This window comes from Falco cherrug, chromosome 2 (assembly GCF_023634085.1).
Source record: "Falco cherrug isolate bFalChe1 chromosome 2, bFalChe1.pri, whole genome shotgun sequence".
NCBI classification, from domain to species: domain Eukaryota; kingdom Metazoa; phylum Chordata; class Aves; order Falconiformes; family Falconidae; genus Falco; species Falco cherrug.
Window position 1 is genome coordinate 43,674,920 of NC_073698.1, and position 26,509 is coordinate 43,701,428.

At 35.1% G+C, this 26,509-nt stretch overlaps 1 protein-coding gene across 6 annotated transcripts in view; it reads right to left on the reverse strand.

The window, feature by feature from the left end:
* Positions 1-26,509, reverse strand: part of DACH1 (dachshund family transcription factor 1) — a 369,849-nt gene that overhangs the window by 200,980 nt on the left and 142,360 nt on the right. For all 6 annotated transcript variants that reach the window (XM_055702639.1, XM_055702638.1, XM_055702636.1 and 3 more), the window contains exon 2: positions 14,596-14,711. In XM_055702639.1, the coding sequence (XP_055558614.1) occupies positions 14,596-14,711 (116 nt within the window). The remainder of the gene's footprint in view (positions 1-14,595; positions 14,712-26,509) is intronic.

The window sequence follows — 26,509 nt, forward strand, 5'->3', positions numbered from 1 at the left end:
TTTACCACAAATTTTTTACACAAAGAAAAAATGACTTTCCAACGGCACAGCAAATACAGTTTCTGTGGCTACACTGAATTTAAACAGTCGAAGATGTGAGACAGAAATTAAGTTAAATCCATCGGCAATAACCTTCACCCAGCTTGATTACAAGTTATATAAGGACTACATTAAATATCCTTCTGTTTTGCCTATGCCCTACTTTAACCTGGGCTACCAACTGAATCCATTAACTTACTTGATTACTTAATAAAAACCACAGTCTGAAAAATAAAGAAAACCTCTGAAAAAGTACATCATTATTACTAGTACAAAATCCTGGTACTTTTTAGCTTTTGAAGTACCAGTCTGTTTGCCAAAGAAAGTTCTGTGAAACTCTTGCCTGGTCAGCTATACAGGACTAGGGAATTAAAATAGTTGGAACGAATGGTAAGGGGGGAAAAAAAACCCAAGGAAAATCTTGTTACGATTTACTGTTATTCCTCATTTATTGTTACCTGTTCCAAAAATATTTTGTTGCATTATTAAAGATTTAATGAAATAAATCTGAATATTAAATAAAGTAGATTTGAGAAAGGAGTGAGAAGAAGGACGATAAATTAAAATATTCACTCCTACCACTGTTCTGTGAGTTTATAAGGCACAGTTTATATAGTTAAAATTCACACTAAAGCAAAATCTGTGTAACCTGGCACCAGAGAAATTTCCAGTGCTCATTAAGGAAAATGCCTCAAATTAGGATGGATAAAGAATTACATATTCTAGTCCTTCTATCAGTTTTTAGAGGAGAGCTGGAAATAAGAAGTCAGAAACAAAGGTGAGAACTGAGACCATCTGTAAGAAATTCTAAAATACTTGTTCTTATAGAATAAGAGTAAATATTTGCTCAGAGCATGTGACATGGAACTCAAGATATTTTGGGATGATACAGCTTCTCAATACCAAACCTAATTTTTTAACTGATATCAGCAAATGCATTCCTGGTAACAGTAGATATTTAAATAAATAAATAAATAAATAGATGAAAAACAAAACACCATGAAAATAGATCATAAAATACTATAATAATAATAACAACAAACTCTACTGACATGGTAAAGACAGCAACTAACAATTCTAAAGTAATTTAAAAAGCAAATATTTTTCTTGAGAAAATTATGCAGACAATAGTCTGTTAATTATTATTGTTTTGTGAATAATTACCCGTAACTTAAAGACTCAGAAAGTAGCAGTTACAAGGCATGTAGGTGTAACTGCTGATCTCATGATGACCTTAAATTTTCCACAAAAAAAGATTAATTCAAAAGATTCGTTTTGAAGTGCAAAATCAGCTAACAATTCCTTGAATTTCTGAGTGGATGTGGATATGGTAATTATCACATGTTTGGACTGAGTGCTTCTTTTTGTGCACAGGGATAAGGGCACCATACATATAGAAAATTGTACAGTTTTTTCCTTCTTCATCATCAGAAAGTTAATGTGGGACCTCCAGAACAAGAGTGAAAAAGGAGAAAGGTAAATTCAAAACAGCAAGAGCCTTCTCCTGGAGTAAAGAAGAAAGCAATTAAAGGATTTTAAAAAAAAAAAAAAAAAAAAAAAAAAAGGTATACGGCAAGAGATTTTAACAAAAAAAAGGCATCATCTTTAACATGCACTGGACAAATGGCATCCAGCTATTCAGCAAAATGTGGAGACACCAAGTTGCTTATACTTAAAACAGCATTTCCATATAAGCATTTTTAATTGCTTTCAGATGCTTTTAGATCTCAGTAGTGATTAACTTCATTCAGCTGACACGGGTAAGTGCTTGTGTTCCAAAAGCTTGTAAATTTTTGGCACTTGGTCTAATAAAACATAAAACTTCCATAAAAACTTTGCTTCTAGTTTCTTTAAACAAAAAGCATACTAGAAACTCAACAAATGAAATACTCATTCTAGTACTAAATTTGTAGTGTACTTACAGAATGTGTTCTGTAATTGGCCATGGACAGTACAAGAAACAGAACTGGCTAGGAAAATCTTCTTTAGAAGAAGATACAGATGAATTATTGGGGGTTTTAGGTGGGGGAAAGATTGTAATAGGAAAAAGAGTTTAGACCGGCAGTTGTAAGCTGCAGGATGCAAGCCTGACCTGCAAGAGAAAGAACAGCTCTGAACTGTTTTATTTATTGGTACAGATGCAGCCATAGAAGTCATATTCTTTACAGGAACAGTGGCCCAAATAGTACGCTCTTGCCCTGACCTTCCTACAGTGTAAGCATTCAGGGTTTTTTTCATTTAACTTAAGAGTTATCTACTATAATACTTACTTATTTTGTTTCTACATATATGTCACCTCCTCATAACAGTCTTTCCATATAAAATTTTAGCCCAGGTGACACTAAAAATCAATTTAAAGAGAAATCTAAATCATTTACATTTTATAAAAAAAGTTCTTGCGGCTGTAATTAAAAAAAAACAAAACCAAACCAAAACCAACAAACCAACAGCTAAATCCTATTTCATAATATTATTCCATATTCCACAAGCATGAAGTTCACATTGTTATATACTATAGAGGCAAAAGTGCTATATTTTTTGCCATTCACCTCTAGGAGTATGTTGTCCTCAGTGTGTTCAGCATCTGTAGATCTGAGACTTCAAAGGCCGAATATAATTTGAGCTTTCAATAGAGGAAAAAAATTACTTTAAAAATTGTTTTGTCACACAGTGAATGAGTGCACAGGAAACACTGCTTTCTTCCACTTGAATGAAATATTAATCTACTAGAATCTTTTGAGATACTTTTCAAAACAAATGTACTGATTCACAAGAAATCACCTTTCTCTTCTCAGATACTTGCACTGCATACTGATGGGATGCTGAAAACCATTTGGGAGGTTTTTTGTTTTTTTGTCTTTGTGTGGTAGTCTTGTACTTGCGAAAGGAATGTACTGTTGTGATGCATTAAGTTACCTGGTTATTAAATTGCCCAAGTAACATAGTCCTTTTATTCCCATATTCACATACATTTATTAAGCAAGCATATAGGGAAAACCTATCATTGCACTGTGTTAAGTAGCTTTTCTCGCCATCTGAAGTCCAAGCTTAAGTGACATTACAGAGTCAGTATTCTAATATGGTAATTATATCTAGGTCTCTGTATACTGGACTGATACATCATACCATATGAATTAAGGAATTAGTCTGTTGTCAAAAGAAAGCATAGAAGTGACATCATCCTTTTTAGTAGTGATGTTATCTAATATCCTACCCTTATTTTCATGTTTTTGAACAAGGTAGCTCCAGTAACCTTATGTAATCATAAACGGAGAGTATTGGGCTATGCAGCTGAAATCACCTCATGTTTTGTATTCTCTATTTTCACTATAAGTGCCAGAAACAGCCTTTAAAAAAAGTAGTCTGCAGAAAGCAATGACATTCTATTAATTCTCTCAATAAGGGCAACTGGATTGTTAAAACCATATGTGGGGTCTTAGTGCCTGTGATATTAGACAGCATAATGAATAAAGAGAAAAGGAAATTTAGTAGATGCATCTCCCATTTAAAACACTCCCTGCAACTTGTTCTACTTCCCCTATGTCAATCTAAATCTCAGCCACCACCTAACAAGAAGGTAATGTTGACAAAATCTTACTTTTCAGTAAAACTCGTCAGTACACTGTCTGTCTATCTGCCATTGCTATGGATTTTGATAAGTTAAAATGACTCAGTGACATTATTAATTTTGTCTTGACTAGGTGCAGTTTTCCTTTCCCCAGCATACTCAGTCCTAGCATGTTACTGTTTTAATAGCCAGGAACATCATTATCAAGCATTAGAACTGGCTGCCCAGGGAGGTGGTGGAATCGCCATCCCTGGAAGTGTTTAAAAAATGCATAGATGCCATACTTAGGGACATGCTGTAGTGGTGAGCTTGGCAGTCATGGGCTAACGGTTGGACTTGACGATCTTAAAGGTCTTTTCCAACCTGAATGATTCTATGAGTCTATTCTGATTCTACTCTATGACTAATTGATGACCTCATCAAAGCAATGTAGTAACAGTAATGTTCTCCTCCTTTTTCTAAATGCCCATAGTAGTCATGTCTCTAATATTAGTAGCAGTAACAGTTTATTATTTGATGGCAGATTGAACAGTATATCTTTGCAATTATGCCTGGATTGAAAGGAGATGATTTAAGAGTTACTTGTAAAACATTTGTAATTAAAAAACATTTCAGAAAAGCAAAATGCAGGCTTCCATATACACACTGTCAAAAGAGGACAACCCCTGTAAGCAATGATACAAATACTGTAACAATGTAGCTTTATTACCTCTCAGTAGTCACGAATTAATAAACAGCAAACAAACTTGTATTATGTTAAATAAATCAACTCATAAAGAACTCTCTCTTCTCTCCCCCCTCTCCTCCTCCCCCTTCCCTCTCTCTCCCTCTCACTCTCTCACTCTCCCTCCATCACACACACACACTTTTTTAATCTCCCTTCCTATCCCTTTCCATCCCACTCTTTTTGCCTTTCCAATTGCTGCCTCAGGCACACCGCAACATTTCTACCTATTTCTACCTATTTCTGCATCTTGAAGGAATGAAAGAAGACTTCTCACCTAAGAAAGCACAATGAGGTTCTCAAACTCAGGAGTTTGAACATGTGGTGTCCTGGTTTCAGCTGGGATGGAGTTAACTTTCTTCTTAGTGCCTAGTACAGTGCAGTGTTTTGGCTCTGATGTAAGAACAATGTTAATAACCGCACTGATGTTTTTAGTTGTTGCTGGGTGATATTTATACTAAGTCAAGGACTTTTTGGTTTCTTGTGCCTTGCCAGCCAGAATGATGGAGGGGCACAAGAGACTGGGAGGGGACACCGCCAGGTCAGCTGACCTGAACCAGCCAAAGAGGTATTCCATACCATGGGACGTCATGCTTGGTATATAAATTTGGAGGGTGGCTGGGGGGGATCGTTGTTTGGAGACTGGCTGGGCATCAGTCAGCAGGTGGTAAGCAGTCATACTGTGAATCACTTGGGTTTTTTCCCTTTCCCCTTTTCCTTTGGATTTTACCCTTTTCCCCACCTTTCCATCCTGTTATTATTATTATTATTACTATTGTTCTGATCTCTTTATTCTGTTTAAATTATTAAATTGTTCTTATTTCAACCCTCAAGTCTTACATTCCTTTCTGATTCTCCTCCCCACCCCTCCAGGTCGGGGGGAGTGAGCAAGTGGCTACGTGGTGCTTGGTTGCCGGCCGGGGTTAAACCACAACATGTGGAAACTCAGAACAACAGCTCAGGTTTTCATAAACAGCAAGCTCTTGGTGGCAGGTCCATAAGCAGTAACTGACAGATCATTTTGTATTTGCAATACAGTTCATCAGCACAATTTTCCATGTGCTTAACTTCACATCACAATACAGTTTTGACATAGATACTCTCTGATTTCCAAACAGGAAGAAAAACATTAAGCAACTTGCAGACAATCTGCAATCAAGTTTGAACAACAATCTGGCCTTGGAATCCTGAACCCAGGACTTGAACCAGAACAACCTTCCTCTTCAAAAACCTTCTCCCAGTTAAGACTACTTTATAATAGCTCTAATATATTGCACAGGACAATATTAGTAACAACAACAATACAGTGCACTGTGAACAACTGATAGTGGATTCATTATAATTCTGATAGTATGCTATCTTGTCTTACAAAATTCATGCAGGCAGTTACTAGAGCTGTAAGTCATAAGGACGACTCATAGTGACTGGTTCTCCTTGGAAAACTGACTAAGTTAATTTTGTGCTTGATAAGCTTGTAGCCTGAAAGGCTAGATATGATGTGAGAATTAGATGCTTGACCCTTCTGAACTGTTATCAAACACAGATGACTTAACCCAAATATTAATAGGATCAATTAATATAGTACTTAGTTCACTCTTTTATTTTTCTTGAGTTGTAGTCTTCTAAAGCTGCCCAGATACAATAATGTTTGCTTGCATACTTTTCTTGAAGATATCATTTACTTGAGTAAATTCTTAAGTTCACCTACATCTTATATCATATAATGAAAATATACCTGACATCTTCTCTGAATATTCCCTTCATGTTTAAGTCCTTGCATGAGATCTGGAAAACTCCACAGCATACATCATTCATAACCAGCAGACAAGCATACTAAAAAATATTTGACACCACCTCCCCTAAAAATTCCAAAATTAAGTCAAATATATTAAGCGGCAGTTTCTTCCTGTACTTTAGAGAATCCCCAAATATATGACAATGAAATCAAGGACCATAACTTTGGAATATATAAATTTGAAGTATTTTTTTATTGATTGCAATAAAATGAGGAGAAAAAAAATCATTCACCCTTCATTGATCATGTCATGCAAGGACATAAGTAGTTTCATTCTACAGGAAAGGAGATAGGAACCTTGATAGTATTCAAGAACTCCATGTCGTTGTGATGACACAGAACATTGTTAGCAATGTGATGAAACAGAGCTTTGTACCAGATCTTGCTACACTTAACTCTAACAAGTACCATCTTACTATATTGCTATAGCAATCAACATTGTTAAGGCAGAGAATAAAATGTTTGTAAGACTGAGATGCCACAAATTCAGCAGCTCAGGTTCATAACTAGTGGCAGTGTTTAATAAATTAATACTCCATATTTGACGTTTAAAACAGCAATGCACTGTTAGCTCTGTAAAAGGTTAGTTTCGAACTACCTAGAAATGATTGGACATTGGATTATTTTGGCTAAATTTTCTCATTAGAAAGCAAGAGTGGTTGGGAAAATACCAGGTTTATTTAAGAAAAACTACGAACACTGGAGCACGATAAACTTGATGTTTTTCTATTAAAAGACTGCCTGAAATCTGAACTACAAGACAATCTCAGTATTTGCCACAATTGGTAAGCTTACATTTTGAATAATTTAATTTTCTGAAACAATCGGTGTACTCTACAATATGTATCTTTTCAATAACTTTTTTTATTTCAATTACAAATAACAGTATGTTGGAATTCAGAAGCTATAGCAATCACTAGCAAACACTTCCATTACCAGGTCTAAATTTACTCACTGATAACTTCACCACATACCTGCCTTTAATAAGATTTTAATTGCTTTGTTTTGTATCAAGAGTTTGGTGATTTTTTTATTCTTATTTATTTTGGTTTGGTTTGCATGTCATTTGTTTTATAGGAAACTCTGATGATGAAATACCTCCTTTTGAAAAGCGGGGGTCTTGTTCCCTGAGATGTTTAACATACTTTTATGATATGACACAAGAAACTGGAATTTGGGTGAGGGCTGCTTCGAAAGTCAGAAACATTTTGTTTTTTCTGATCATGTTAAATCTACCCTGATTTAGCACAGCTACATATATATGAAAACTATCACACCTCATTAGAGGCTTTATTAATATCTTTTAATAATTCATCTTCACAGAATGTGGTCCTTCAACTGGGATCCTACATAACAGGTACAGAAATATCATTCTTATGGGGAAATTCACGAATCAATACACTTACACCCTTAGCCTTCAGAAGGCAAAATTATTCTGTGATCCAGGACGAAACAAAAAATTCTTATCTCAGATTCTTTCTCTGGAAGGTAATAAAACTGTGCATAGCACAAACTAATACTGAATGAGTAGTCATAAGGTGCAAATAGAAGAAGAGAGGATTCTCTAGCTTATAACTACACTATAAAATAACTCCAGTCTTTCAGTTCCTTCTTGAGTATCTTCAGTGTGCCACAGTAGCTGACTATTCTCACTGCTTAAAGTTGCAAACCCAGAGCCTCTTTTGAAGTGAACTAGTTTGTTCCCTTTCTATCAAAAAAGCTGGGAGTATTTCTGGAAACAGTTCAATCCAGGGACACCTCTCAACAGGCAGTGGGTAAACCTGCATGAGGTTTGATTCTCTCGCACTGTCTTTCAACAGTATCCTGTAGGCTTTGAGTATGTGTAGTGTTGTATGGTATAATACTGCAAAATGTGCAAGTTCTTATTAATCAAAACTTGTTAATGAGTTTCTATTTCTGCACGCAATTCTTGGTTTTATAAAGATTTTATGACTGAAAAAAGTAATGGCTACATAGGTTTTTTTGTAAGCAGAGACTCAAAAGCCTTCTCATGCTCAAAAATGTTTACAAAGAAAATAGTTGTCAAGAGCAAATGTGGTTAAATGGCTTTAGATTCAGAGACCCTTTATAATCTGCCTGCTTGGAGATCTTCCATACTTCCAAACCATGTAGTCCCGTCCTATTTTCTTACAAATTGCTCCTGGAGTCACTGAATGTTCACAGGAATCTGATCCTTTGACTACTGGGGCCCCAAAACAAATTCTTATATGACAGAATTATCTGCTCAAGCACTATATAAGTTTCATTTTAACACAGCATTTCAAAAGATGGTTGAGAGGTAAAATATCAAGACAGAAAACAATGAATTTGCATATGCACGAGATCATACAGCTAAGCACTCCAGCTCCCACTGTTGTCTTGCACTCTTACCCTAATAGTTGCTGAAACAATTATTTTATTTGGGGATTCTTATAAAATTTGTGGCTACATGGAAAATCAACTTAATTATTAACTAGTGAATGTAATGGACTCATTGGAAGTTAAACTACTGAGCTTCCACAACCAGTTTTCAGTCATAAAGCCTCTTGTGATAAAGTAGAAGATAGCTAGCCATTCAACAGGATGAAAATATGACAAAATTATAACAGCGTTTTCAGAAGACAACAGGTGGCCTGAATTACACCTTAATTATGATTTGTAAATCTATGAAATAATATATTTACAGAGTGGAGTCAGTACATCTTCCCACTGATACATCAACTAGTGAACATGACAGAAGCTTTCACATTAATTATAATGACTACTTCCTTAACGAAGTGCAAAAGCGTTTGTGTAATCTGATACAGTTTCTTGAATTAGGTTACAGTTGATCACTCTAAAAGCAGGATTTGGTTGCTTATTTTTACAGTAAGCTAGGTCAGCCCCAACAGATAAATGGCATATCATCCTATAACACCAACCAAAAGCAATGCTAATGTTAAAAAATATTAAATTCTAGTAACTACAACACTATGTTAACATGGAATGCATTTTAAAATAAGTAAGCAACAGTTACTCACTGTTACTAATGCATATCTTTAGAATCAACACAGGATCACAAAATGTACGCACTACATAAAATAACTGAACAATAGGTCTGCCTCTCAAAATTACTAAGCGTAACTCAAACTTTTAATTTCTAGCCCCTGGAATACTCATAGAAATCAACTCTGCTCACTTTCATAAATTAAATACATTCTTAAGACCTTACAGGACTGAGTCTACCAGGAGAAAATACTTTCAACTACAGATTTTGTTTCTTGGCAATATCCAACATGATGTGGATATAATAACAACGATAATTATATTTTGACCATTCTTTCAGTTCTGCCTAATACAACATCAATAACTGTGAGCCAGAGAAAATGAAATTATTTAATTATGTGATTAATCTTTCTTTAAACACCAAATAATTCCATCTTCTACTTCAGCAGAAATGTTGCCACACTTTATCAACAGCTGCATCTGTGAACTCCATTTGTCCTCCAAGCTGAAATAATCTATACAGAACCTTTCAACTCTTCCCTTACTCTAACCCCCTCACAAAAATGTTTCGTGGCTCAGAGAGTTTTGTACAGGATGGAAGTTGGAATACATTTTTATTGATTCAGGCATGTACCAAGAGAGAAAATAAGGATGAGATTAGAAAATGCATATCCAGATTATCACTTAAGAAAGAAAAAACAGAACAGGAGTTTAATACATTAAAGTAGTTATAATTCGTACACATGAAACCTTTCAGAGGAAGCTTAATATCTTTACACTGGAAAAGAAGAGTCTGGTATCAGATGCGGAATAGGTGGACAGAAGTACCCATCATAAAGCAAATCTGTTCAAAATAATAGTAACAATAATTACTGAGATTAGTTTAATGTAAAATTAACGTAATAAACATGTAAGGTGCTTTGAAATTACTTTTTTTAATTTACAAAGATGCATCTATATCTATCAGAGGACAGATATAGATATGTGAAGTAGTTGTCTTATCGTGCCTTATAATAGTGATTTCCAGAAGCACTTTACATTTGATCTCTAAGAGAAAGACAGTTCCTGAAATAAGCTTTACAGTTACTCGTTTCACCACCTCTAGATTACAGACTCAGTAGGCCAAGCTTCAGAAGAATTAAGTCAGGGGCTTTAATTTCAAAACCTAAAATACTTAAGAACAATTGCAAAACACATTAATCTGAAAAGCAAACAGAATTGCTTTTCAAAGTTTGCATGACAAATAATGGAAATACCATTTTACATGTTATATAGCAACTACAGACATAAAAATATATAACACAATGTATACCATACACTCAAGAATTACAGCACTGCTTTTCTGACTACTTACAATTATCTACTGTTTCAACTTTATCAACTTTTGAAGCCTTCTAAGCACATTAGCCAAGAAAAGATCTGCAGTACACAGAGATATGCAGATCAAAGTTAATGATGATGAGCCATCTAGTTTTGGAAGGACTTCAAGGTGTTATCCTAATAACCCTGAAAAGTCAGTACACCTGTCTGAACCTACACCAAACTCTTCTTTCTTCTGACTACATCATTTGTAAAATAGGCAGATTTTAATTCTCTGGACAATTCAAGAAGCTCTTCATTTTCTGGTACTACACACTTCACATTTTGTCATACCTTCAAAGGTCCTACATTTATTTTAAAATGTTTTTTGTCAGCTGACCAGTCTTTTCTGAAGTTGGGAACATTCTGCAAATTGACCCTAATGAAAGACTGTGGATATATTAGCAACTGTGGGTAATACTTCTGAAACTTGTGATAAAACGGACTGAATATCACCCAAGAGGTGATCCTCGCTTCTTCGATTTATGCTCCCTAAAAAAACCAACTTGGAATACTATTCTATTTTTCCATTTTATTTCCTTCTCAATATAGTCTCTGAATCTCAACTTAAACCCTAAATACTTCTCTACAGCCAATCCAGTCTAAGTGATAATGCAACATATTCTGCATGGCTTTTCAGATTGGACCAGTAATAGAATACATTTTCAAGGGTTCCTTAAAAATATATAATCCTGAAAATTCATGAGAAGTCTCAGCATACAGTTTTCTATCAATATTATTTATGCACATAAACAATGCATGCAGAACCAGCCCATTTAAAAACTAGGATTTCCACCTTTAAATGTATATTTCTGTATTATGCAGCAGATTTCAAAAAAGGAAAATTTTCAAGTAAAAATCATACATCCACTCATAGCATTGTGTATTCCAGCTATACCTAATAATTGCAGATCTGTTACTTAAAGAGCATGAAATAGCACATAATTGTTTGTGTGATCACTTACGCTCTTTTGTAGGCAGGAAGGAAACTTAGTTATTATACTATGATTATTAAATCAATCAGAAAGCTTAAAAAGAAGAATTTGTTACAAAAAAAGAGGGGGGGGGAGCACTTAACAGTCTGTTACTTTATTTTTTTTCTACTTAGAGCTAGATCCTAACAGGAAATTCAAACTTCATAAAATTCTCAAACAAAGAGTCATTTTAGGGCCATAAAAATGATTAAGGGATTGGAGCAGCTGACATACAAAAAGAGGCTGAGAGCTGGGACTGTTCAACCTGGAAAAGGCTCAGGGTAGATCTTGTCAATGTGTATATCTGAAGGGGGTGGAGTAAAGAAGATGGAGCCAGACTTTACTCACTGTTGCCCAACAGACACAAATTGAAATACACGAAATTCCATTGCAAAATAAGAAAAAATATTTTGAGAGTAATCAAACACTGGAACAGGCTGCAGACACTGCAGAGCCTCCATCCTTCGAGATACTCAAACCCCAGCTGGATGAAATGCTGAAAAAACTGTTCCATGTGACTCTACTTTGACCAGGGGAGGTTGAACTAGGTGATCTCCAGTGCTGCCTGCCAACCTCGATTATTCTGTGGTTCTATGAATATACAGTGAAACTATGGAGGAAAATGTTCCCAAGCAACAAGAATTTTCTACTACTGATTAATGTCATAGCACATAACAATGGCACCTATGTTATTTAATGCAGTTATAGCAGTTCTTTCTTGGTAGAGCTCCTGCACTAGTTTTTGGTACTTATTCACAATGTAGATGGCAGAAATGTTCATTGATTTGAACTTGTAAGATCAGATTGTAAGCCTACTTTTTATCCTTGCCTGTCCATAAAATGCTGCAATGGCTATCAGGTAGCACTGCTGTCATGATGCTCCTTACCTTTGCTGACCCATACTCAGTGGAACACTATAGCCTACAGCTTGCTTCTAACAGTGTAGATGTTTGCATATTTTGTGCTGTTTGAGACTCAACACCACCATAACAGGAAAAAGTCATGCTCACCCCTTTTGCTGTGGTAAACCGTATCATGTGAAAACAGTTCGGTCTTCACAGTTATTTCATTTAAACCCTTCCTCTTTTGCCAGAGCCTCAGAAAGCATTTCCATCCTAAAACGATTCAATGAATGATAGTCTTATGTATGCCTATTTTCTTTGATTTTGAACTGTTTTCTTCTCTTTTTTTTAATCATAATTTTAAAAACATGGTTTTGTGGGCTGATATTCTAAGAAATTGGATCTGTGTTTTTAGTACCATATATTTTTATCATTAACTTGTTATGATCAGCTTTATAGAACTAGAAAGGAATTGGATACTTTAGGTATTAGTTGTGGTTTTAAGTTGCTTTCTTAAAATACAAAAAATGCAAAAAAAAAACCCTGAAGATATTATATCAAGAGGCAATCTGCTCTTATATATTAAGTGTAACACAAAACCCTAAATGATACTGTTGACAAAGTTTTTTTCCTGTCTCTCATTTTTTGGCCTGCTTATTTGTTCCTGACTTCTTTCATCTCCTTTCTACTTTTCACATGCATTTTTTTTCTTTGATATTTTCCTGCCTTACTTCCCCAAATAATTTCCCTTTGCTTCTGAAGTTTTTGATCTCTCCCTCATAAACATGAATGCTTCTGCCCTATAAGAACTTCTGTTCTTTCCCCACATACACCCTGTTATTCTCATGTTGCATTTACTCTACACAAACTCTATTCCTTTTACTAGTTTTTATCCTGCAAATCCTACTGTGTAAGTTATTTTAATTGTGTTTCTTTTTTTTTTTGCCTGTCACACCTGCCCAGGCTACCACTGTGAGTCTTACTTGCCTGACACCCTCCCATGCTTGTCTACACTTGCGGTCTCATGCCTCCTTCCCTCTGCTTACTTTATAACTCTCTCTTACCCACATTAGCTGTCTGACTTCTCTTCATTTTGTCACTCCTCTTGATCTTTAGCCTTCTGAAAAACTGTAAATTTCTAACAAAATATTTCTGGCTATGTCTCTATCTCACTATGCAAGCAGCTCTTGAGCCCCAAGGCAAAGATGCATGGCCCCACTTTTGTCCAGAGACCTAAACTCTCTTCACTTTCCTCCCTCCTCCAGACAAGACATTAGCATCCAAACTGCCAACAGTTTCTGGCATGAGCTATTTCTTGAACTGTGCATTTTTTTTGGAGAATGTTAGTCATCTGTGACCAAAACCATGCCAAGGATCATGCACATAATTAAACAGACATGTGATCATGGGCACATGCTCAGACACCCACCCATCTATCCAATCCTCAAGACCTAGTAATCTTCCTCTCTGTTTGGATCTGTCTGGTTTACTATCGTTCCTTTGCCTTAGAGAAAATCAGTACTAGAGACTGAACCATGCAAACAAGTAGGAAACAACTGGGGAAGAAACGGAAGCTCAGCTGAGCTCTGTAGAAGCAAGTGGGAGAATTTAACTCATCTGTAATATGAAGAAAGAGAAGGTGGAACCACCAACAACAGCTTGACTGTTGGGTGCTTCCATCTTCAGGTGGCTCTGTTCAACTCCTTTCTGCCACAGAGCCTTTCTTAATGTAACTATGTCTAAGAGCAAGTCACTGCTAGGAGATGTTATAGTAACTTTCAAAAGAAAACAGTAGTTTGAGAAACAGATTGTTACAGGACTTTAGTATAAGGCCTCAGGAGACATATCAAAAATAGAATTTCAGGATGAAAAATTAAGACAGACGTGTGTGCAGCATGGAGTTATTTTAACTAACTCGGTTTCTTCAGGCAACTATATTCATGATGACATTATCTAATCAAGCAAAGCAGCAAAAAATCAGAAGATATTTGATCTATTAAAAATGAATAGGGAGATTATTGTCTAATGATAGCTAATACATGCTTTGAAAGGTTTTTTGTTTATAAAGAAAAATAACAGGGGGAAAAATTATACAGTATTATTATTTGCTCAGTTATTTGTATTTTAAAGTACTGAGCTGCCACAATTTCCATTACATACAATACGTTTATGTAGCAATAATGTTACATTACGGGAACTCCTTTGTGATATGCGGGTGCTGGTTTCCTAGACTGTTAATTTATTAACAAGTGGATATAAGCCATGAATTCAAAAGACTGCCTGTGTGAAGGTGTTTCTAGTGATCCTACCTGTTGGCGGGATGATTCCAGGAGACATTAGGCCTGGGACAGAATGTGGCATGATATGAGAATTCTCTGGGGAGGTGACACTTTGAGTCCTCTTAGGAGGCCTTCCAGGTCTAGAACTGAAACAAACAAACAAAAAAATTTTTACAATTAAGCTGTTGTCTTACAAATAATTTCAAAGTTGTTTCAAGTGGTAACATGGACTGTAAATAAATTTGTTTCAAGGACGGTTGCTTTTGCAGTTAGATGTAATAGACTTCCATCACTAATTAGATTACATGCTGAATTCATTTTCCTCATTGAAGATCAGCCGCTCTTGATGCATAATTCATAGCCTGCACCTCGTTACCTGCTTCTTCATATTAATATCTATACACAGTTTGAATTGCCTCGTTTGCATATGCTAAAGTTCTGCATGCAGCCTTCAGCACGAAAATTATGCACTAACTTGTAATAATTATTACAGTCAGCCTGCTATTGATTTATGAGACTTTTAAAAACCAAATATGTGTAGTACTTGTAATGAATGATATTTTAAGGTTCTTCAGGAAATTAAAAGGCAATGGCTGCCTAAGGAAATGTTCTGCTTGTTTGATTTAATACTACAGTTAGCTGGGAGGTGGAATGAAAGAGTGATTCAGACCTATAGCACATTTTTCGATGATATGTTTTATTACTTCGCACTGCTAGCCTGATATCTAGATGATAAATGACAATACATATCTAATGTGTGAAAAGGTCTTGCAATTTCTTTATTTTTTGTCATTTAAAAGATAAGTCAAGTTATCATTTAACCCTTATTCTATTTAAAGTGAAAATCTCACTAAGACACCTTACTTTAAATATACTATTTTATGTCAGAAAGAACTCGGAATTATTTATAAGATATTGTTGAGCAACTGCCATCATAGCAGCTTACATCTGTCCAGTACAGAAAAATAAAGGGCTTCAGGTTTAAGCACTCACTGCCTGTTAAATGCTCACATACACAACTTTCCATCTCCTGGACTGTGTAAGTAGCATACAAATTAGATACGGATTACAATGAAAATACTTATTACCCACTTACATGCAAATATGTACCTGCTACATACAATGCATATCCAAAGGCTTGTATTCTTATGAACAGATCGTAGCATAGTATTATTGCAGTACCCTATAACTGCTTATTTAGGGGACATTGTGGAATAACTTCACAGAAATAGGTGATGTGTGTTCTAACACTGCAGTATTAACCTATGCTTTGCCAAACATTTGAGGTTCTTCATTTGTTTCAAAACAGGAAAGAAAGGTGGCTATGAAAGGTTTTGGTCCTTACATCCTTATGTTAACAAAAAATCTAATCAAGGATAATGGCATTTTTAGCTACGCTGGAACTGCAAAGGAGGTAGATAATAAAATACCTCTGTTTTCCATTCATATTCATTCCCCTTGTGTTTGGAAATACCTATTTTTGTAACTTCTACAACCTACCTTTAATACACCAAAACCAATCAAAGTACAGGGCATTTTCTTAGAGTTTAATGACTCAAGGCATTGAGTCATTAACCTTAACTGATCATTAATTTCCAACTTAATGTCCTGAGCTGAGGTCATTATTAAAATTATAAGCTTGATAATTTCTTTGATTGGTTTGGGATTTTTCATCTTCTTTAACACAAACAAAATTGTCATATTTTCACAACTACAAGAAAAACAGTAGTCAAAAAAGAATAGTCTTATTTCAGCTCACAGAACCAAATTAAGTGCCTTCCATTTTTCTTTGAAATTTCCTTTGTGATTTACAATAAAAATAAACATACCATGAATACACATAAACCTGATAAAAACATTATAGACAAAAATGATCTGTTTTAAATGGAGTGTTTCTAATATATTCACCCACAAAAAATGCCACTTTTAAAGTAAGAAAACTTTAATGTCTTAACTTAAATACTTATGATACACTGCTCTCAAATCACTGCTGTGATATGAGTATGGAAGGGTCTGACAACAGCATAGAAAGCACAAGCGGGGTGCCACAGCATAATGCACAACCTACCAATGACTTCCATATCTTTAAAAAACAAGTTCACGCCTGCAGACGCTCTTTGATGTTCACTACCAAAGATAGCTACGGTGAAGCCTGAATGCTTTTTTCTTTGATTTTGAACAATAAAACCAACCCTCTTCAAAGTCTAAGAGAAGACACCTATGGACCGAATCTGTATATGAAGGTGAGCAGCAAATTATAGGTGAGCGATATTGAAATATCCAAGGCAAAACTCCTCCTTTGGGCACCTCTGACAATCAAGCTGATTGCGCTACTCTGTACAAATGGGCTGTCACACTCAAAGCTATAAATGAACCCTGTAATCCAACTCTACCCCATGATTTATCCCAAACTTTACCAAGCATTTTCCTGAAGTCCTAAACTCCCAATTTCAACCCAATAAACAAAATTTAAATGAAATTTCTGAGAAGTAAGCCTCTTTTATCCTGATAGCATTTTTAAGTGACAAAGCACTAACTCCAGTTTACTATAGAAAGGCCTTTATCTATTTAAGAAATGCTTGTTCCTTATCACAAGACAGAAAAACACTTCTAAGAATTATTTCTTAAGGTCTAGAAGATCTGATTTGGAGTCATGGTAGACTACTCAATACACAATTAAAATAAGTAAAATTGATTGCCCCCGATAACAGATAAAGTAATAATAATTGTCTTACTTTGTTATTTATACTATGTACTTGTTTCATTAACCAAATTCCTAACCTGAAATTCTACCATTTCATAAAATATGTTTTCAAGCTATAATTGTAAGAATTTTGTATGCATCGTTACCAAAGTTGTAGAAAAAATGGTATGTAAAAATACTTCAAAAAACTAGTAACTTTGATTCTACCTGAAAACTTGTTTGTTGTTTTATATATATGTTGGTTTGTATATTTATAGCTATATGATAAACTCCTTTAAACAATCATTAAAAGCATAGCAAATGAGTTTATTGATCATAAACAGAATGATAAAAATAGATTAATGAATTATTTTGTTGGTATTTTTCCTAAATTTGTGCTTAGGAGACACAAGAAAAATAAGACCTACTTATTTTTACATTAGGACAAGCTCATCTTCATTCCAAGATAAAAAGCCTGCTTCAAAGTATTCACATTCCTATTTTGTACCAAAATCACTACATTTGTTTTCAGTATGAAAATAAAATATAATTTAAATATGTATGAGTTGATTTCTTATGCAAAAGATGTATTTAAACACCAGAGCAATGTAAGTTATTCTTCTAGTTAATGTCACTGAGATACGAAAATCATCATTTAAAAACAGTTGATAATACTTTTTTTCTCAAATTTGGATTTTATATATAAGCTTTTCTGGAGATATAAAAGATATTGCAAGATTTTGTCTTATCTGATTAAAAACATTGGAAGAACAACACTGGTTCTTCTGAAGACACATTTGACTTCTTAAGGTAATGCTAATTATCTCAATCGATAAACTATTCAAAGCTGATTTATTTTGATTTTGAAGATGAATACAGTTTAGATTTTTTAGAGCTAAGATGAACAGACTGAAGTGCCAAAACCCAAAAAGCTAACATAAGTCTTGTGAATACCTAGGGTCATAGTACAGGGAAGTCAAAAAGTCTTTTGGGACTCCGCAAGAAGACGCTAGAAGAAACAGACCTACATCTGGAAGTCATAGCCGGTCTTCCTCTCCCCTATTTCTTTCTTTGAAGATTAAATTAGAGAGAGTAGAAATTAGACCATTTCAACAAAGATTCAAGCAAGCCACAATAATTAACTGCTTAAAGACCTCAGGAGACGTCAAAGGGAAGTCACCAGTTCCTTGTTTACCTATTAAAAAGCATATGCAATAGAAATGTTGTCACTCTTTCTGCTTTTAGAAATATAAATATGTAAGTTGGATATTTTCCTCTCTGAGACTGAAGTTTTCATATGTGAGATATCTTAACATATGTTGAAGAAGAAAATGAAAGCTTCCTACAGGACCACATATTACTAACTTAGTATTCAGATTTTAAAGTGAAGCACCTAAATGCATTTAGCTCTCTCAAAACTCATCTGCCTTATATAGGCTTGTGTAAACTTTCTATCAAAATCTGAAGACTTTTTTCATGGCTTAGAAGACATTACCACAGACAAATGGGCTTTATTTTTTTAGATAATTATCACGACTTACTATTACAATCTATCATTATGTAACAGAGAAACTAAAGGTGCAGACTGGTGAACCTTGAAACTCTCAAAAAGGGAGGGAGATATTTTCTTCATTAGCATCAGATAATTAGATATTCAGAACACTTCCCAGAACCACTGAAAATAAATCCATCATTTGTATTTCACCCCTTCAACTTTCACAAATACTTCAAGAAACACTACAGCTCTAACATTTTCATCTTTGACAGAAAGGGTGTCTATGTGTTCTGCACTGTGACTGGCACAAAACGTACAAAACATGAGAAGCAATTGAGAGTACACTGTCCTAAAATACAGCAAGTTCTCTGAAGTAGTTCTTTTTTGGTCTTTTGATCAACATACATTAGTCTTACATCCTTCCTGTGCAACTGAATCTAGACAACAGATGGCTGAATTAAAGAATAAAAAATGGAAGAATCAGTGGTTTTTACCAGCTAAAATGTTGTGCTTTGATTATACTTTTACAGTTTTATACACCTCCAATTGTATTATCAAAGTATGAGCTTGCTCCTATAATTTACTTTGATAGTGCAAAACAATTAAAAGTGGGCATAATCAGCAGAAGATCTGGTCCCACATGATCATGTGGAAACAGACGAAGGGAGAATAGGTACAGGTTTATCGGCAGGCTCCAAAAGAAAGCCGACTTTCCATTCAGCTCTTTTCATTATCTGACAGAAGACAGCCATGACCTTAAAATTTAAGGGTCTCATCCATGAAAGCCTTAGACATGTAGACTTCCCACTGATTTCTGTTAAGAGTTCTGAGCATCAAGGAAGGTACTGGTTCCAACACAGTGGAAACTCTTCATAAGTAGTTTACCTCTCAGAGTATGTTACTAGCATTTTCTAGATGACTGATTGCATAGCAAAACATGTGCGCGACAAAGTTGAGATAATGCTGTGATTTATCTTTCTCACCTCCTGACTTGGAGGAATAATTGAGCAAAATTAACTCTAGATGAACACAGTTTCACTCTTTAAAATTCTTTCTATTCCATACATGACGTATCCCTAAAGAAAACAGCAACTCAGACCAGTTGTAAGAAAGCAAACTGTCTTTCTAGCTAAAACTAACTATTTTCAGGCCCAGTTTTCCACATTTACAGTTTTGTTTTTAACCTTGTCTGTGAGCAAGTTTAGCGCATAGAAATATTGTCCCCATTTGAAATTGAGCAAATGTGATACACTGAAGCTGCCATTGGCCAAGCAGTTTTATAATCAATAATACTAGGGGGTGGCAGGAAGAGTTACACTCTGGAGGTAATAGGCACCAAATCTGTAACAAGCATTTGGTGTATTTATTTAACGTATTTTTAATGTTTTTAGAATTGCTTAGAACAGCTTTGAATATCAATATCAATTCTAGCTACATCAGCATTTATGCATCTCATTTAGGTACATACTGAAAATCTAGGCTTTACTTCTCAGTTGTTCTACCTCTCCTCAGTGCTTCAAAGCCTGACACAGAATTTTTGACCCCAAAGAGCCTGACAGAATGTAATTTAGGTGAACAGCCACTGGAAGTGGTTACTATGTGCTCGCCATACCATGGTCACTGCAAAAGGGCTGAGGATGTCACAGCCTGAAGCTACTTGCTGACTTAATGCAAAGACAGGGATGCCCTGTGGCAATCTGTAACCAAAGACACTGGACTCTTCCCACATGGTATATATGGTACTTCTGGATTTTGGCACAGCTGCCATGCTGCTCTCAGCGTCATACGTGCAGCCTCTTCACTAAGGCTTGAGCCAAGGGTGTGTCAATTCTGAAAAATAAGGTCTAGGAAGACTGACTAAACCTTTTGTGTAATTTAATTCCATTGGTTGGAAAATGTTTGCCAAGGTAACCTTCATAAATATTTCTAATGCACTGAACCAGCATTTTAAAGGCAAAAAAAATGACAACGTACATAGATCTAAACCTTACACTTTACTATTTTAAGTTTTCCCTTTATACTCCCACTCAAAAACAAAGCAAAAGAATGCAGTTCTAAGACTGGGCATATATCTATTTTGGCAGTTAGTAAAACAAACATTAGAAATCACACCATGTCCTTTTTACTTGCAGCAGTCGTATAAAACAATAAAACTCTCAGTGCAATTACCTTAAATTTATTTTTCTTCTCACAGTTAAACATAAAATGTTCTCACGCAATAATTAGTGCTGAACTCATGATATATTAGGAGTTACTGAGACAGCAAACAATGCCGATAAAAATAAATACAAAGATCTGTTTAAAAATCTTCACAAAGAAATATATGAATGATCTTCAAAAGCATTACATTTTGCTATAGCAGTGAGTAGTGCATACTGATAAAGCATTACAGCATTTCAGTAACAGAACACTTTACCCCTATTTTTGAACCAAAATGGCCAAAAATGGATATCTGGTCAGAAAAGCAGAACCAGTTTATCAGTGGTCCAAATAATTAAGCCAAATGGAAGAAAATGTACTGCACTCTATATCCCATTCCAAAGTAATCTACCACAGCAATACGTGAGCATGGGTCAGTACTAGGATGCTAAGCTTTTGGTGGGGATAAAGAAGACCTTTTTGAATTACTTCTTTTCCTAACAGACCAGTCATGTAAACATCATGTCATTTCCATCTTCCTTAACACTGCAGCCCAAATCACTCTGCTTTTCAGCAAGATGAGGTACATTCTTGATACAAGAGTACAAGACACAAGGTACAAGACCGCAAGAATATACAGAATATATATTACAAAATCACCTGCCAGCTCTCACTTGATGGTTGAAGTCCCACCACAAACACAACAAAAGAATCTAAGAAAAAAATTCTGCTTGACTGACCATACTACTTGAATATATCAATGACCTAAAGGGCAAGAAAGGAAATAAAGCCAGTTAGAAATCTGAGCGTTACTGGAGTAAATTACAGTACCAGATTTGACTACAGTCGTGATTGTACATAAGTTTAAAATATTACTGAAATGTGACTGTTCTCTTAATGAAATTGAGATCTGTAAGTCATCTATTGGAAAGGGAAAAACAGAATAAGAAATTAATCTAATTCTGTTGGGTGGCAGAATTATGATGTCAGAAGTAAATTAAGCCAAAAAGTTCACTGCTTCATCTAATTAGCTGACACACTAGATCTGCCTGAAAGTTCTTAAAATATTTAAGTATGTTGGCTCTCATGATTATGTAATAACTGTGAAACACAAGCCTCTGATGACAGCCATACAAGACAGAGTAGAAAATAAGTCTGAATGAACAATGAAATGTGATTATTAAACAGAACTCATGCATAAATTCAAACCATATTGATAGATTTTTGCTTCAGAAAAAGTACTCAGAATAGAATATCCAATAGAAGTACAGAAATCACAGCTCTGGAGATACTGAAGAAATTTACTTAGGAATATTAGCAATAACAACAACCTTGCAAAATCATATTTATTACTTCTACTTACACTGCTGTCTTTTCAGAATAATTCTTGCAACTACAAAAAAAAAAAACCAAAACCCAAAGTGTACAAAAAGCAGTGATCTGCAGTGCATGCTTCCCACAAATGCTTTCTGTCAAGTTATAACAGATGCCTTCCCCATTTCACTCAACCTTACAGCATAAACCGCACCCATAATTTAAATATGCAAGCTAAATGATTCCTTCTAACAGTGTTATGCACCCACATGAAACCCCAAACTATAACAGATGCAAAGCCTATTTTTTCCTCAACTGTTTTCATCTTTTCTTAGGCTTTTAATTCTAAAAACATCCCTTCAAAACAATATCTACTATGCATATTATAAAAATGTCAAGCATGGAGCTACTAGGCCAGAAAGGCAGGTTTGATCCACAATGACGCAATCTAAAAGAATTTTAAACTTTCATTTTTAAAAAAAGTTTCTACTTCAAGCTGCTGAGATGGTTCCTAATGTGAAGCAAGTGTAACTGATGTGGTTATGTCTGTTAGAGGCTGCATATGGCCTGCAACAATGATTTAAATGTATGAACTTCAGTTGGAATGAACAGTCCTGCTTCAAGGCTTGTTTTCTAACCATCTGCATTCATCTCTGCATATAACTTGCACATGTAATTACAAATTTGTGAACATAAATCAGATAATTGCATGTACAAATAACCAATTAGACTCAAAACAGAATTAGGCCATATAATAGCACACTCCTTTTTTGAACACATATATATTCATACATACATAACGTGAGTATCTTCCTTTAAGAAATTTCTGTTTAACTCATTTTGAAAAACAATGCTTCCTGATTTGTTTCCCAGTAGAACATACTGGGCAGCAGCTGCCATTTTGAGATCAATTTAAAAAAAAAGAACAGAAACACACCAACAAAAAACACCCACATAATAAACAAGCCCACCATTGCTCAAGGGGTCACAAAGCTGGTGATCATTACTGCCTGTATTAAATTTAAGATACATAAACATTTCAATGCTGATTTAAGCTCAAATGAGAAAGGAAAAAAAAACCTGTACAATTGAAGGCAAGTATTTTGTGAAAATAATCTGGTTCTTCTGGCAGTTTGCTAATTAATATGCTATTCTTATTCATAACAGTTAATAATGGAGCTCTATCATATAAGTGTATCCACTGTAATATCTGAATGCACTCATCACTGAACTGGCCACAATTCTTCGCATGAAATGCTGAAACAAGTGAACTGTCACCTTTTTAATGAACCTGCCTATATCTTAAACCCTTTGCCCTTTAAAAAACTATTTATACTCAAAATGAAAAATTTTATTCTAGCTTCTGCCAGAGCCTCTGGTTAATGTTCACTGCCCTTTATTCACCTTATTTTTAATTCTGAAAACCTCACACTCATTAACTGTATACTTCCAAAGAACTGCTGGATCCACCTAAAAAAAGCTTGGAAGTGACTTTTATTGTACATTTGAGAGTACCAGTACTGATATGAAATACTGAAAGATTCTCCATTAGTCTGTACAGCTGTAACTGCACAGCTAATAGAACACAGATTGATTTTAACAACTGTATCCACTGAAATCAAGAATTTAAACCTTTAAATAAGGTGGTTTGTATTTGTACACATGTACAAATACAAATCCATAAATGAATCTACTAGGTAAGTACTGAGCATTAAAAATTACAGGCTGCTTTGAGCAGATGATATCTAGGGTCAGAATGAGATATTTATGTTGGGTAGCACTGTGCAAGTAACACTGGTGAAATGACTCTATTTTCTGACTGAGTGCATTTCTATCTGGTATCAGTAAGCAATTCCTAAATTATAAGTTAAAGAGTACGCACGTCGTAAGTCATCTCTGTTGTTCAGACTTCAAATTTTTTGGGAAAGAAACCAGATATCACTATAGCAATGGGTTTGTGCAACACCGAGCACACCACCACTTAAACCCCACATGGACCAAGAGATACAAGAGGCGTGATTACCCTTGTAGATACTGTTTAACTAGTAAACTATTGTGTGTATTCTAGTTGTACTTTACTTCGAAAATACAGCAAAATATGAACTCATAGGGAAAAAAAAATTATGGTATATTCCAGGGGAAAACCCTGATCTATGTACCCAGCCCCACAAAATCTGTTTGTGAAATCAAGGATCCCAGTTGTGTTAGTGTCCAACCTTGAAAGTCTAGATGTAGCCTTCTTTGGCCTTTATATTTTACTATGGAATATCATAACATAAGTTTGTTTGGGTTTTTTTTACTTGTGAAGGCAAGGAACAGAAGCAATCCCTCAAATTCAACCTCCCATTTTCTTTGCAGAGCACCATCTATAACCACATGAACAGTAGCACTGTTTGCCTCCTAAGCAGTAGTACTATAGTAATTTGGATGATACAGAATACCGGTCTGAGCCTCCCAAGTCCTAGAAAAATAGAAGGGGGGGGGGGGGGGGGGGGGGGGGGAAGCAACAAGAACAACCAGATAGTACTACAGGTCCAAATGGAAATATTATAGTGATCCAACTAAAGACACTTTTATTTAATATCTTTTCAACAACTTAGAAGTCATTCAGTGCATTGCTATCAAATTACAGAGGATCAAATCTGGTGATACTTTAAAATACATCGCCATAACCCTTAGTCAGTGTTTGTAGGTATGTTATTTGCAGGCCTGAAACACAGCCAGTGCTCAAAGCTGCCTCATAATTATCTTATGTAAAGTTTGCCCTGTCAGAAATAACAGTCTGCTACTAATGTGTTATGCTAGAGAAACACTGAAAAGTTAATCAGTCATTTCTGTTTAGTAGTACAAGTAGTATGTTTTTAGATAACAAAGCTGACAAATGTACCTATTTCTGATAAGATTTTTAGATTATTATTATTATTATTATTATTATTTACTTATATTTCTTTGTAATTCTGGTAATTCCATTTGTGTGAATCTTCATACAATAGAGTTACATACAAGGATATCAAAGGATCTATTTTACAGAAAGGCATAAATCAATTACCAAGAAGTTTATTTTAATATGTACTTTAACCTGCCTAACTATGGATCTGCTCTGTGTTTACTCTGTGACTGGAAAACTTTCACATGGTCTAGTCTCCTTACCTCCCACCTCCTAAGTACATTATGAAGTAAAGATATTAGACTTTGAAATTAATTCAAATTACTGTTGCACTGTGTCTGAAAAGATCTAAGTGCATTTCTCAAAAACATCTCACATTACCCAAAATAAAGAACACCCAAAATAAAAACCTAAACTCATCCTGTTATCCTAATGCTTGCAAATGCATTCTGATGATGAATTCTGGTTGAGACACCTTTAATTTAATTCATGCTTCCTTTCAGCAGCATGGGACACATACAGCAGAATTTCATATAAGAGAATTTTATATAGGAGTACAACTTCCAAGACTGTCAAAATGGCACCATAGGCTTGCAGAACACACTCTCCTGGGGAATACTACAGCTGGCCAGTATATACATCCATATGATGTTTGACTGGCATGCTCTGTGCCTGGAACATCTCCATATATAACATTCACGCTGAACTATCTTTTGGCTCTGTCCATATAGCTCGTAGCACAAGCTCAAACCCTGACTGAGCACTAAGATGACAATGAAATACAATTTGATCATAACAATTACAAACACATTTTCTTTCCATGCCCAGAATCAAGTTAGGCAAGAGTTCAAGCAGGTGCCAATTCACAATTATATTTTGATTCTTCGTATTTTCTTATCTTCTAAAAATCTTAGCTTCAGAAACGGAGTACCTCTGTTTCTGTTTATTTACCGATAAAAATTTACTTTTCTATCACTGTCTTGCTTACATGAAGAAAAAGTCTGAAAACATTATGCCACATGCAAGTTAGGGGCTTAGAAATGAAAAATAATCCAAAATCATCAAATAAACTAAACCAAAAGTTTTTTCTCCTGTTTCTGTTCTGGCTGATGATCTCTGAATGTTCAATGTTGTAAACACTGATCAAGGTGTCATGGGTCAAACTAAGAGGGACATTTTCATCAATACTAATATTTTCCCCAAGATGTTATCTGTTTGCTCCAGACTTCATATTAGCTTCACTACAGTACTAGAGATGATACCAAAGAAACACCTACTTCACCAAACCACATGCTTTTTCTGCTGTTAGTAAGTACTTCTAGCAGAACTGGGCAGTTTTCTGTGGTAATGGATCAAGTTCTACAGAAAAAAAGAAATCAGCAGAAGACTATCCCTTCTACAGAACAGGAATCAAATTAGACATTAT